The sequence below is a fragment of the Ambystoma mexicanum genome, chromosome 2q (assembly GCF_040938575.1).
Source record: "Ambystoma mexicanum isolate Mex_15411 chromosome 2q, UKY_AmexF1_1, whole genome shotgun sequence".
Classification (NCBI taxonomy): Eukaryota; Metazoa; Chordata; class Amphibia; order Caudata; family Ambystomatidae; genus Ambystoma; species Ambystoma mexicanum.
The window spans coordinates 498960018-498975026 of record NC_090924.1 but is presented as its reverse complement, the minus strand read 5'-3'; the positions used below and the strand labels follow the sequence as shown (position 1 = coordinate 498975026).

The 15009-nt window shown below is 45.9% G+C and overlaps 1 protein-coding gene across 3 annotated transcripts in view; it reads right to left on the bottom strand.

Moving 5' to 3' along the window:
* The window catches only part of MAD1L1 (mitotic arrest deficient 1 like 1), a 3106940-nt gene that overhangs the window by 2903529 nt on the left and 188402 nt on the right, over positions 1 to 15009 (bottom strand). For all 3 annotated transcript variants that reach the window (XM_069647622.1, XM_069647623.1, XM_069647624.1), the window contains 2 exons: positions 10384 to 10498; positions 2017 to 2078 (listed from right to left, as the gene is read on the bottom strand). In XM_069647622.1, the coding sequence (XP_069503723.1) occupies positions 2017 to 2078; positions 10384 to 10498 (177 nt within the window). The remainder of the gene's footprint in view (positions 1 to 2016; positions 2079 to 10383; positions 10499 to 15009) is intronic.

Here is a 15009-nt window from a genome sequence, read left to right as displayed (position 1 = left end):
CCAAAGGGGCTGGCTGTGTTGGGACAAGCGAACCAGAGCCCTGTTGGTGGTTGGGATGGTGGGTTGAGCTGTTGGGGGCCAGGTGTTTGTTTGACGTGGCTGTTGTGTGGTGAGGCTGTATTTTTGATGGTGTTATATGGAGGGTTAGGCCTCGTGTTGACTGGGTGTGTGGGGGGAGAGCAATGGTGGTCCTGGTGAAGGGATAAGTCCTTCCTTGGTCTTTTGCCTAGTCTGGGGGTAGTGAAGGAGGCAGGTCCAAGGCTGTGTTGGTTGTGCTGCACAGTGCAGAGTGAGCGAGTTGGCATGGGAAGATAGTGGTTGTGTTGGTGGTTTGGATAGGTGAGGCAGCTTGGGGGATGTGGGACGATGTGCGCAGGCACAAGCTGGCGTTTGTTGGCCAGTAGTTGGGGTGATGTGGTAACAGGGGTGCCATAGAAGCAAGAGCCCAGTCTCTTATCCTCAATAAGCTCATGAAATTAGTAGGGGTTGATGGAATAATTCTGGTGTCGGTGGGGGGGGCGTGGCTACTTCTGGCTGGTAAGTCGGTTGGAGGATAGTGGGAGATTGCTGGCTGTTGTAGGCGGGTTGAATGGAGCACAAATGGTGGGACTGGCTTACTGTTACAGGTCTGCCGGTCAGGCAAGGATTCGATGTGGGCATAGCAGTATGCAAGTTGTTGCGGGCGACAGCAGGCTTGGAAGCGGAAGCCTTTGTGGTGCGCAGGTTTGAATTTGAAGTAGCGGGCAGCTTACCGGCAGTAGCCCGGTTTTGCTGCCTGTGCGCATGCGTGCATGGGGGGGGTGTCGTTTGACGGTCGGGGCTGGTGTAGCATGTTGGCATGCTGGCAGTGAATGCAGGCTGGGCGTGAGGCAGTGTCTTAGGTCTGGCTGAGTTCTGAGGGAAATCGTGCGGCATATGTGAACTGTTAGTTCGGCCGTTACGTGTTTGCTTTTAATCGTGGGCCGAACGCTGTGCAGGACATGAAAACGAGGAGGTTGCTACCCATTTGAGGATTATATCATTCTAGTGACCTGCGCAAACATTAGCACGATATATTCAAACACCAAGCATCTAGAGCAGACGAATCATTTGCCATTTGAGCCAACCCAGACTGCCTATGCCTTCAAAAGATTGACAAGGCACATGGGGACCTCCTTAATGATCATTGCCTTGAGAAAGAATGTCGGAACAAGTGTTGGCTGCCTTTTTAAAGAGTGGAATCCAATAAACCAGGTATACTGGTTATCATTCACTTGGAATTTGTTGGGGTGAGCGCAATCAACTAGCACTATGTGTTAACCTGTGTATTCTATGAGGTCAAGAGTAGGACCTTACTGTACTAGCTACGCTGTACGTCAGACAGCACAATTTTAGGACCAGAGCGCACCAAGAGCCGGTCATACTCAGTACCCTTACCTACTAAATCAAAAGGGGAAAAAAGAAAATGGGTACTCAAGAGTGGGATAACTCAAAGCTCTGTGTTCTACTGCAAAACATGTCAATACATTCAGACAGTGAGAAGCTGAACCAGCACATCCATTACCTAACAAACATGTAATCACTTGTTAAACGATCTTACCAGACTCAGTCGACTAAAGACAAAGTAATTTGCATTCCACAACAGTACACAACGACTACCGGCCTCAAACACCCCAGGCCCAGCCAATGGACCCACCAGGCTGTGGCAGTCAACAGCACATCACTGCTCTCTTGCACGTTTCCTGCTTCCTCCCACTAACTCACCCTCCCTTCCTCTTGCAGAGCTGCCAATGCGCCAGGGGACCACTCCGGTGGTGATGGTGCGCGTTACAAATGTCCTTTAACATTAACATAAAAACCTTCTGAGGCCCATACATCGATCAGTCGAAGGGCAGAACCCTCAGCCAGAGGAAGGAAACACCTTCTGAGGCCCATACATCGATCAGTCGAAGGGCAGAACCCTCAGCCAGAGGAAGGAAAAAGGGAGAGTTGGAAAGCAATACAGACCAAATAAACTTGTTAATTCTTCAAACCTACCGTATGTTTAACCCAGTTAACTGCTCCAGGTTCTCCCAGTTACTCAGCTTCCCCGAAAGTTTCTAAAAAGAGAAAAAAACAAGTCGTTTTAAGACTCTTACCTTTTATCCCTTTGCAACCACTGCATCAAATACTTGGCATTAAATGTCAACGTTGGCAAAATCCAAATCACAAATTAATGCAAGACGCAAAGAATCATACAGGAATACATTGAAAGGTTTGTTATATACAATTGGTTCAATATCTTTCCATTGCTGAAAGTAACTCCTTGGCTTTGCATCGGAGCACTTCAATTAGTGCATTTGCTTTGTTCATTATATATATATTGGGGTTAGCACTAAATTCTTCCTACCCCTTTTTGAAAAAAAGAAAATCTGTGCCCGCAGCCCTTTATTTTTCATATGCTGCTCGCCTACTGAAAAAGGAGCAAATGAACCGATAAGTGCGGCAAAGTACAGACACATTGTCAGGTACAATGATTGAACCCTTCAATGCTTGCAACTAAGCTGGTCTGCAGAGGCCAAGGGAAGAAGCACCGTTGTCTTGATCCCGAATTCGGCTTCCCTAATTCAGTAAAATCGTGCAATCTTGGAAAAATTGCTATCTACCTGCGATACAGTTCCACGGTCCATCAAATGTTTGTCCTCCCTGCCCCCAGTAAAATTAAATGTCCCCCAGTGCAGCTCCATGTTTTAAAGAGATTACACCCAGGAGCTGAGGGGGACACACTAAAGTGAGCCCTGTCAACAAAATAGGTTTTAATTAGGTTACCCATTTTTTGTTTCTTTGATTAAACTCAGGAGAATATATAACATTTATTTATATTTCACAAGACTAAAGGTCATCTTCTTAAGTATTCTGTAATAAATCATGGCAGATGAAAGTTAAACATGGTATTAAAAAGGGACACTATGGTTAAGTTGCACTAGCAAAAACCTATTAAATTCAATGGCAAAATATTACAGGGGCGTTATAGTTACAGGTAAAACCAACAAAAAAAACGAAATGCGACAGTTATGTAAGCTTAGCAACCATAACTCATGCCACTAGTGTGCACTGCAAGGACTAACACCCAAGACAAACATGCCATCACAAATCTCATTCATGACATCACTGACGACATCACATGTGTGGCTCCCTCTGTTTTGTTCACTACCATAAGTAGGCCAGGTGCTTTTCCTCACTAACAGTCAGGAACAAATAATTCAAAGGGTTCTATATTGCTGCAGTGGGTCTACTCTTAGCACACATTTCTTTCACCGTAATGCAACCACTGGCACCAGCACACCTACCCAATGTCCACAGCGCAATGCATATGCACAGCATTAAATGCAACAGTTACTATAATGTACACACATTACACTGTCTCCGGCACCCCTACGCCCTTTCATTCACATACTATTGTCTTACCCACTTCCACTCAAAGTTGTGTGTCACTTCCAACCTAACCACAAAATCCTCACAACATTGCCCTACTACAATCAATCTGCACACAGCACACTATCCAAGCACATATAATCTGCCATTCAACCATACCCTTTACCATACTAGCAATATGCAAACACTGCGTGACATTTCAATGCAATATCTTCAACCACACATCAAAAACCTTACCATGTTATAACAGTCACCTCACCTGCAAACCAAACATACACGCATGGCAGCCCTCTTCTGCTGCTTAATTGTGTCTGAAATATGCTCCACACCCATTCTGTACAAGTCACCACCCTCTAACGGATGCAGAGTCAACAATGAGTTACTGTCGTGGTTGTGCTCAAGACCTAGGCTCTTGAGTGCATGGCCTACGAATGCAGAGTCAGATGTGCATATCTGCAGTGGGTAAGCTGAAGGCCTAGGCTCTGAGTGCATGGACTACGGCCTTCGGCCATGCACCCAATATTCTAGGCCTTGCACACACCCACCGCAATGTAATACCACCATACGTGTCATGTCACCAACTACAACAATCCACATACACAGCACTGGCACCAGCAGGCCTACCCATCCTGCGCACAGCCATGGAGCTATGTAGGATAAAAGTGCAGCAATTACCATAATGTACACATACAGCACTGTCTCCAGCACCCCTGTGCACTTTCATTCGCATACTACGGCCATACTCGCTTCCATTCACAAAGTATTGTCTCACTGGCAACCTACCCATATACTGTTTGCAACACTTGCCCTACTCCAACCAATTTGCACACACCACACTATGCAAGCACCACCCTCTACCGGATGCAAAATCAGACCTGCATTGCTGCGGTGGGTGAGCTGAAGTCCTAGGCCCATCAGTGCATGGGCTCCGGCCAACGGGCTTCAGCCATGCATCCAATAGTCTAATCCTTCAACACACCTACCACAAATAAATATGTACACAGCACAGTAACCAAGCACACAAGCTCCACTGCAACCATACCCTCTTCCATACTCCCATTACATGCATACTGCACCCTCTGCACCCTGTGGCCACACTACACAACTTCTCACTGCCCCATCTCCTAACGTATATGCACCCAATAGTGCAATCCTTCAACACACCCACCGCAAATAAATCAGCACACAGCACAGTCACCAAGCACATACAAGCTGCACTTCAACCATACCCTCTTACATACTCACATTACATGCACACTGCACCCTGTGGTCACAATACACAACCTTTCACTGCATCATCTCCTGCCGTACACCAAATACTATAGCATGTTGCAACAATAACCACAACCATAGAAAGTGCAATACATCCGTTGCAACTCACTTGTGCTGCTGTAGCACGTCTACAATGTGCTCCATACCCATTCCCCAAACATCACCACCCTGTGCCTAACACTCTGTCAAACCTGCATAGCTACAGTGGCTGTGCTCCTTGCACACATTCCCTGCACCGTAATGCAACCATTCATGCCAGCATTTCACCAAGTACCACTATGCATACTTTGCAGAACCTAAGGGCAGGAGTCCCTCCGCCGCCGCTCTTCAGCCCAACAGCTGATCCCATCAGCTGATCCAGCAGCTGTACACATCGAAGGCACACTGAAGCGGCATCTTGCACGATTCAGAACACAGCCCATGAAGGATCTTCCCCTGCCGTGACATGACCACAATCCTGCGCTGAAATCAACCCATCAACATTTATTTTTCATCTCCAACGTGGAAGACCGCATTGCGCTCACTACGATGGCTGCCGCACCCGGTTTGTTGACCGTTGCCTAGCAACAGTCCTCGGTGCTCATTGGAGAACCCACTGCCTTTTTTATTCACGCTCCCACCGGAAGGCGTGAGCCGGCACCTCTCCACAAGGCGCCTCTTACAATGCATGCAGCCTGTCTGTACCCGTCGGTGATGGGAGGCCTGCCCGCACTTATTTTTATTTACACGCAGCATAATCACGCCATCTGGAACTTGGATCAACCGAGCCGGCCAAGCTCTCAACCTCTTGCAAACTGCAATGTAAGGCACTGCCAGCCCCCTCACTATGCCACCAACCCGAGACACATGTAGTCTATAACCTGATCCAATGCAATACATAAGAACTACCCACTTACTACGACAGAGAATAGCACCAACTACAAACACTCCCACTCGTCATATCTAACCCGATCCCCTAAGCAGGCTTTCTGCTAAATATTATTCACGCCAATATCTTCATCTATGAATGCTTCATGTGACCGCCCAAGCAGCCTTTAGTTTATAAAATGTTATATACTGCTAGCATCTCATCTGGTACGCTAATGTTGTGTGTCCTTTATGATTTAATTAATTGACCTTGCGCTTCAAATAACATTGTATGCCCATACTCGCTCATGTCCTCCAGCATTTGCACTACCACTGTGCCATTCGTACATGCTGATCCCATGTTGCTGTACTGATTGATGTACCAAACCCATGCAACTGCTTTCCCCTTCCCAACCGAGCACCCTTTAGTCCGAACACCTCTCCTCTAGTTAATGGTATGCCTATTTGAAATCGAATTTGCCCAACTTTGCTGAACTAGCTCACTTGAACCGCACCTGCCATACCTATACTGGACTAGACCACTCTCGAATTACAATGGCCTCAAGTATGTTGGATTAGCCTATCTTGAACTGCCTATTTTAGACCTGCCTAATTCGAATTGCCCATTTCGAACTGCCCCACCCATGTTGGATTAGCGCATTTTGAAATGCCTATTTTTGACTAGCCTAATCTGAATTGCCCATTTTGAACTGGCCCATCTATGCTGGCATAACCTACTTTGAACTGCTTTCGCCCTACCCGTGCTGAACTGTTGGAAGCCATATCTGAATAATGGTTTTAGAATCCGCGTAGATAAATCTGTACCAGCACTAGACACAATATTGTCACTGTTCTGCACAAATGTATCCTCCCATGTCCTGCCTGACCTCACCTCACCTCACCCGCCTTACCATCTCACTCATCACACTTGCCCTCTGGTCCATCTGCAGCATGTCACTCACGCACACAGACCTCACACCACCACCAGACCACAGCCATACCACTTTGTGCCCTTTACAGAACACCCAGCCCAGCCCACACACCATCAATCTCAAGGACCAACCCTACCTCAACCGCAGACTCTGCAGACAGAGCTCGCACCAAGCTACACATCACTCACCGCAGCACCCCACCCACTATCGACCTCAAACATCAGGCTTGGCTCTCGCACCCCAACACTGTCTACACGAACTCATCCCCCCACACGACAAGCTGCCCAACAACCACCCCCACTCCCAATGCACCGCGCCTTGCCCCAATCCCTCACATCCTCACAATCACTAACTACACCCCCTGGTCCCAACCTCAGCACTCAGGTCCAATGTCCGCTCACACCATCCCACACAGAACTGAAATGCGCGCTTAGCAATGCCCAATCCCTCCCAGCACATGCATTGGAGATCAACGACCTCATCACTGCCCTTAAGCTCGACTTATTAGCCATCTCTGAACCCTGGCTTCATGAAGCATCAGACCCCTCCCTCTCCTTTGCCCTCCCTCAAGGATACACTATCCTGAGACTGGACCACAAGACATCCAAAGGTGGAGGTGTATCCCTCATTTTCAAAGATACCCTCTCCATCAGACTCTGCAACCAACAGTGGGAAAACAACGCTGACCTCCTCACTGCCAAATTCTCTCTCTCCCCTAACTGCACCATAAATATCCTAATCACTTACAGGCCACCTGGCTCATCACGGGACTAAGCACCTCCTCCAAATCATAGTGAATAACCTAAAAAGCTTGACCAAAACTATACTACTCAGTGACCTCAACCTAGGCCTGCATGACCCCCAAGGACAAAGCTGCCACCTCCCTAACCAAAGAACTCATCCACAGTGGGTTTGAACATAAAATCACGGTACCAACTCGCTGCGAAGGCCAATCCATAGACTGGATCACAGACCACAACTGCACCTCGTCCATCACCAACATGTTAGCCTTCCCATGGATAGACCACCACCTCATCCAATTTGCTATTCCTGCCATTCGTAAACACAAGGTACTGTTGTATGCCCCACCCGTCAAAGTCAGAAGCTTGAAAAAATGAACTAAAATTAACCTTGCAATGCTTCTCGATATCCCTGAACTTAAACCTCCATCTAACAATGACCCCATCTCTCTGGCCAACACCTATGCACATGTGCTCACCCAAGCTATTGAATCCATAGCTCCCCCAGAAGACAAAAGAGAAAAAAAAAAAATAATGCACTCCAACTCATGGTTTACGGAATAACTATCTGCACTATGCACCAATAAACGCCAAGCTCTAGCCAAGTGGCAATCCTCGCCCAATCAATCCACTCTAAATGAATTTAAAAAGACTTCCTACACGTACAAAAAAGACATTGCTAGCGAAATAAGAATCATACAACCAAAGAATCTCCAAAGCCAACTCAAAATCTACAGAAATGTTCACGATCTTCAAAGATCTCACTACCCCGGCCACCAGCCCGGATGAAATCACCAAAGACAAAGCTTGGTGTTCCAGCATTCAGGACGCTCTCATCAACAAAGTCAGAATGCTCCAAGAAAAAATAATAGCTCAGCGCAAAGCCCTTCCCAATCAGGACATTCCACATCCGCCCCCCCCACCTAAACCTCTCCCTCAAAGACCCCCCCCCCTTCATCTTCAGAGAAGTCACAGAGACGGAAGTTACCAATCTTCTCAAACATATCAAACCCACCACTTGTAAAGGGGACATCATCCGCCCTACCACCATCAAAGAATGTCGAGACTCACTGACCCCCACACTTCTTCTCTGGAATCGTTCCACAAAGCCTAAAAGAAGCCGGGTTCGCCCACTCAAAAAAACACCCTTTACCCCGATTGCCCCAACAACTACCACCCCATCACTTCCATTCCCTTCCTCCTCAAAATTTTGGATAAAGCCGCACGCATCCAAATCCAACAATATCTGGAATCCAATGCCATCCTAGGTAGAGGACAATCAGGCTTACACAAAGGCCACGGAACAGAAACCACCCTCTTAGATCTTAAAGACCAAATCACCAAAATAATGGATACTAGCAAACCAGCCCACCTGCTCCTCCTCGATCTCTCCGCCGTGTTTGATCTTGTTGATCACAACATCCTCACCTCCTACCTGTCCAACGCCACCCACTTCTCTGATAAAGCCACCTCCTGGATAACCTTACTAGAAGTAAGGGCAATGAATGCCTACTCTGACCAAGCCAACGCAGCGCCCACCACCATCAACTGGAGTCCCCCAGTGCTCATGCACTGCACCTACCCTCTATAACCTGTTCACCAAACCTCTCCGACTTGTTGGATGCGCTCGGCATAGCATACACGAACTTTGCCGACGACACCAAAGTCCTCCCCCTTACTGGAGAATATGACCACGACGCAGAAGCTCTCCTCCAGATATGACACCATCCAAACTAGGATGGCAATCCATGGTCTTGGTTTAAATGGGGATAAAACCAAAATCATCCTGGACCCCAAGGAAAATCTTTCCAAACTCAACACTAAATACACTCAATTCCCCATCGACCACACAAATATATCAGTCTCTACATCTGTAAAGACTCTTGGAGTCTACTTGGACTCTATACTCTAGATGACAAGACAGGTCAGCGCCATTTCCTCTGCCTCTGCCCACACCACAAAACTTATAACTGCCATAAAACCCTTTCTAACCACTCAAAACTGCCTTTCCATAGCCGGAGCCACAATAGGAGCCAGACTCAATTACTGCAATGCCCTTCTGGCAGGCACATCCACAAAAATCATCAACAGGCTCCAAATAATACCAAACAACGTGCTCCACACATGAAGGAGCCCCTAGGCAAGTCTTTCTCCTTCTCTGCTGTCTTTCTAACTCTCACTTTTCTTCAATCCGCTCAGGATTATTTTCTCCACTGCCCAGCCCATTCTTGGGCGGGGGAGCTCTATTCAATTGTTTTTCTTTTCTTTATTAACATTCCATCCAGCCCCATGGTGGGCTCGATTGTTCAATCAAAAGCCAAACAAATTGAACACACCAACAAAACATACCCTATACATTCAATAACTACTTTTATTACCCTGGTGTCTGCGTCTTTATTTCTGGGTGTTCCCTTCGGACATAAGCACATAGCCCCTACTATCCAGGCCCCATGGGGCCAAGGGCTACAGTTAAGAGCCTTTCTTAAACTGGATTTAGTAAAATGCTTTAACAAATCAAAAAGGTACAGGAGTGCAATCATTTTCATAAATAACCTATGCATACATATATTTATATAAAAAACATGCACCTATGCGGGTGTGCTTTGTAGACTCCAAGGTATTCTTTCAGTAAGCAGCATCCTATTTAGCATGCGACATAACCACAAATGAACATCAATGCCCTTCCCGCACAAGTACCGAAAGAACTGTAATACTGCACTGTTGCATGAATTGGAGTATGTACGGTTTTCTCTTTTTACCTTCATTACATAATCCTAAAAAAAAGGTAGTGTTCAGGATTGAAAACAAATGTAATCAGGCACTCGAGAAATATAGGTATGTAACACATGTATTTTTTATTTTTCCTATGATGTTTCCCACCTGGGAAACATCCCAGATTCGTAGGAGTGCAAAATTACTCAATGTGTATTGTGAGCGATGAAGGTAAATGCAGAGAAGAAACTAAGACAAAGTATGCAATATATTATTCTTAATTGCACACGTATACCATTGTCATAATTAATGTGGCCGTGGTAGTCAGAAAGTTAATGCCCCCAAATACTCAAACAGCTTACTTTTAAAGCATAGAAGATAATCACCACAGTGTTTAAGGCATTTCATCCGTGTGTTTGTACAGGGTAAAGTAAGGAAGCAGGACAGAGAGATGGAGTAGTGGAACTCCACCATTCCTCAAGACTCACCTCCTTGTCCAGTTCCAGGCTCACCATCTCTTCTTTCATCTTGTCATAGCGATCCTTCACCCGTCTTAAACTTTCCACTTCCTCTTTAAGCAAAGCATTGTTTTCCTTCATCTCCCTGGAAACAAAGATAAAAGATGGCATTCAAACAGTTGTTGCACTTCGCCGCAGGTTTCTAAACAATTGAGACTGAAATACTCTAGTGGCATAGAAGAGGCGCAAAGCCACTTGCGCACTCAACTACCTTATGTTAACTGCTCATTTTGGCTAGTCAAATTTCACTACAAGAATCTTATGGCATGCGGTTCTAATGCAGGTGCGGCACAGTTTTAGGTTGTCAAGGTCTCAGTCCGGATGATGTCATTGCTCTTACATCCTATTTAAACCTGTGGGGTTCACTTAGTTGGCCTATAGGTTTTTCCATGCCACATGTGACAGATTCCCTACATTTGTGGATACCAGCAACCTGTTCCCGCCCATGATGTCTGACAAAAAATAAAACATCCATTAAATCTCAAAAGGGACCCAAGATTTTGATACAGTACAACAGAAATACTAGAATCTCTAACCATCCACACCCCTTATACAACCAAGGACTGGAAAAAAGGAAACAGACAACCAGACTTCTGATCACTGCGAAGGAGATCAAAAAAATCCACACTCAACCTAACTGAACTCTTCCACGAAGGATAGAGACACCAACACCACAACTAGCAAATAACAGCCTCACCCAAGAGAACCGAAAATCCGACAAGCACCATCACAACAGACACAGAAAATGATACGCAACAAAGAACAAGACAACACTCAATCTACAATGAAGTCTACTCAACGCAAGTTCCATGGCTGTGCAGAAAAACGTAATCTACGACCTAAGAGAAGGCGTCACAAAAGCATGCTTTTTCACCGAAGCATGGCTATCAGAGAACTACACAACAAGCACTAACAAAGCAAGACATGATAAATTCAAACTAATACACCAACAGAGAAAACCAAAGAGGAGATGGAATCGCAATAGCGCACAAAGACATCTGCTCCACACCACTCCAATCAATAGACTAGAAATCACTTCTAATCAATTTCTAGCTCAACTACCAATCCTGCCTACTGTTCGTCCTGATCTACAGATCGCCATCCTACAAACCCAACTTTGCCACAAATCTCACTGATGGCATTGCCAACCTCTCCACGTATGACAACAATTTTTCTGGGGGACTTCAACCTCAGTTTGAAAGAGAAAACAAAATCACAGCAAACTCACTCAGCTCCCTACTGGAAACCCACCACTTCAAGCAATTAGTAAACTGTCCCACCCACAGTGCTGGACACACCTTAGAAGCAATCTTCTGCAGAGCTAGACTCTCGATCACCAGACCAGGGGTACAAATCATATGGAGGGAGCAATCACCATATGATCCCATTCACAATCAAAATCCCAAACCGCTTGATGCCCACAAAATGTAAAACTGGAAGGTTCTTCAGACCAACCCCGAAGAAAACAGCAGCAAGACGGTTCACAGAAGAACTGAGGGACAATGGAGAAATCACTAAAACCAATCTGACAAAAACAAATACCGATGAAAAATCTGAATTTACAAATCAGTAGTCCTGAAAGCAAAAAGCATATTACAAGAATCCAATTAGCAACAAACGCACAAAAGTATTATTCAAAATCAAGGAAATTAAAAACCCAACATCATGCAACAAATGCGTCGTACCATCACAATCTTTGTGACCTCACAACCCACCCAAGAACTAAACTCGAAGTGATACAAAAGACCATCGATGCAAGCCACCTTTCAAAAAAACGCCCCTAGAACAATCAGAAACCAGCGCACTACCAGCTACCACAACACTCAATCATAGAACAAATAAGCAAAGAAACTCCCAAACTAATAAGACATAGAAGAATGCAGAATAAAAAACACTGCACTACTTACCACCATTTACATCCAATACTAAAAACACTGCCTGCGGCAAACCACAAGGAACAAGCCTTTCCCTGCTGCTCTTCAACATCTACATTCTCCCTACCCACAATGAAACTCATTCAAAGCCATGGACTGACCACCGCCAACTACGCAGAGGATACCCACCTCATCTTCAAGATAACCAAGACCCAAAAACCCTCAAATGCCTCACTGACATACACCTGGATGACAAAGAACAATCTAAAACTAAATCCGACAGAAATAATGATCTCACCCTCCCCCAGAAGACAATGCAACACAGACATACCTGAGCTGGACCCTGTGCATGGAACCCAGACAGACAGTCAGTGATTTTAAAAAACTGGGAATTCTCATTGACAATGGACTTTCTCGACTTTCTCTAGAACTACAAGTCAGCGCAATAGCAAACAAATGCTTCTACTACCTGCGACTGATGAGAGGGCTACTCCAATACCTCAACTTCCTACACAGAACCCCTGCAGACTACTCCCGGGCATAAATAGAAGAAACCACATTACACCAGGCCTGAGAAGCCTACACTTGTTACCAATAAAAAAACGCATCAACTTTAATCGCCCACAAATCCCTTCACATGGACAAGGAGACCTATTTCTCCAAACTAAATCAACAGCACCAACCAAGAAGAGAACTAGGATTGAGCAACATGCAAATGGAAAAACACTATGAGGAAAGAATATTTGGAGGAACCACAAACAGGCAGGAAACCAAGCCAGAGCGCTATTTGACGTAGTGGCAAGGTTTAGGAATCCAAAATGCAGGGCAGCATCCACTGCCGACACTCAGGAACATGCTAATAAGTTCAACAGCTTCTTTGAACGTAACATTTTGGATATCCTAAAGAGCATCACTGAAGTAAGGAGTGCTGAAAATTGGGAACACCACCAAGAAGAGACAGAAGTGGAAGAAAATCAGGGCGAAAATTAGAGCTTTTGCTTTCAAACTATTGAGAAGAAAATAGTGCGAGCCTTAATACTCCAACTAAAATCCACAAAGGACCTTGCATTTCCTATCCCAGCATGCACTGCCATACGTCTGGCAGCAAATCTTACTCCATAACTACCTTCATAAATAAATCTTTAATAGAGGGTAAATTTAGGTTAATTGCCCATTTTAGGAAAAGGGACCACATCGCAGCATCACGGATAGCTCTCCATTGGCTTATGGTGGAGGACCGAGTTAAGTTCAAGGTGGCGTGCCTTATGTATAAATGTTTCTATAAATTCGCACCAAAATACCTGAGTGCCAGAATCCACCATTATCAGCCAACCAGAGAGCTCCAGTCTGGAGACGAATTCCTGATGGATATTCCTTGGGCTAAATGGATCTCAAAGGGGAAAAGGAGGTTCTCCGTGTTTGGCCCAAAGTTATGGAACCAGTTACCAACTGCCATACGGTCATGCCCATCGCTAGAAGGTTTTAGAAAGGCACTTAAAACCTTTATATTTAAATGAACCAAAGAGGTAGGGGCGAGAACAGCGTTTTACAGTTAAAGGTTGAATTATAGTGAACATCTGCGCCCGAATGCACTTTGGTCTGCCTGGTGCGCACAAGAAATAACCAAAATCAACCTGACAATTCAACTTGCTGATGCAAACATAAAAACACGCACCCCAACAAACCTTACTAAAGCCATAACAAACATGGGTCAATACAGACCAAAGATGCATAATAAAACCACCACACACCAGGAGCCCAACAGAAAGCAACTAACCACAAACCCTCCTTTTCCACACCCACAAACATCCCAAGTACTACAAACGCCCAAATGGGCAAGCTAACTATACATAAAACACATACCCACACACCAATGCCAACCACACCAGAAGACGAAACCGTTGCAAACAACCCAGACACTGGACGCGACCCCTGCATGCATACCAAGCCCAGTGCACACAACAAAGCACACCTAGAGAGCAGACACCAACAAGAGCACAACTTCTAGCCTATCCCTCAACCCCCCCACTAACCCACTTTTCTTAAAGAGCCACGTGAGTGCCAGAGACCGTGCAAATAGCAGCAGTGTGAGGTTTAAATCATGAGGACAAATAATGTAAATGCAAAGTGATGTTCACTTTATCAAAGCTTATATTTAAGTAAACTGGTGGGACTGCAATTAATTCTACCTTAAATAAAAGCAGGTTTTGGAGGTCACCAGGGGGCGCACAGTAGATGGCGGCCTGGCCCATTTGCTCCCAGCCCGACAGACGTGAAGGGAACCCGAGTCCCGTCTTCACCCACCCATTCAGCGACAGCCATTGCACCCTGAGGCGAAGCATTGATGTGTAGGTCGAGCAAGTCTGGTCCCTTCAGATGGTCCTGAGCCTGTGATCAACATGGGCACAACAACAGCAGGTCCGACGTTTAACAAAGTCCCGATCTGGGACAGAGCTCTTGCAGTATTCACGAGAAGCCAGGGTACTGAAAGAGCCACCCTGTCGCAGCCTGAGATTTCTCCCAGCTGGTGGCTGTAGTGCCAGGGTCCTGAGAAGGGGCGGGACGTGAGCTTGTCAGTGCACTATACCACCAGCATACATTGAAGTAGAAGGGAAGGAAGGCGCAAGGTGCCGGAGAAGAGATGGTGAGGGAGCGCTGCACCCTCCACTGCGCTGCTTTGTTTCTCAGGAGGTGACCCGAGTAGAGGGTCCTTGGCAGGGGC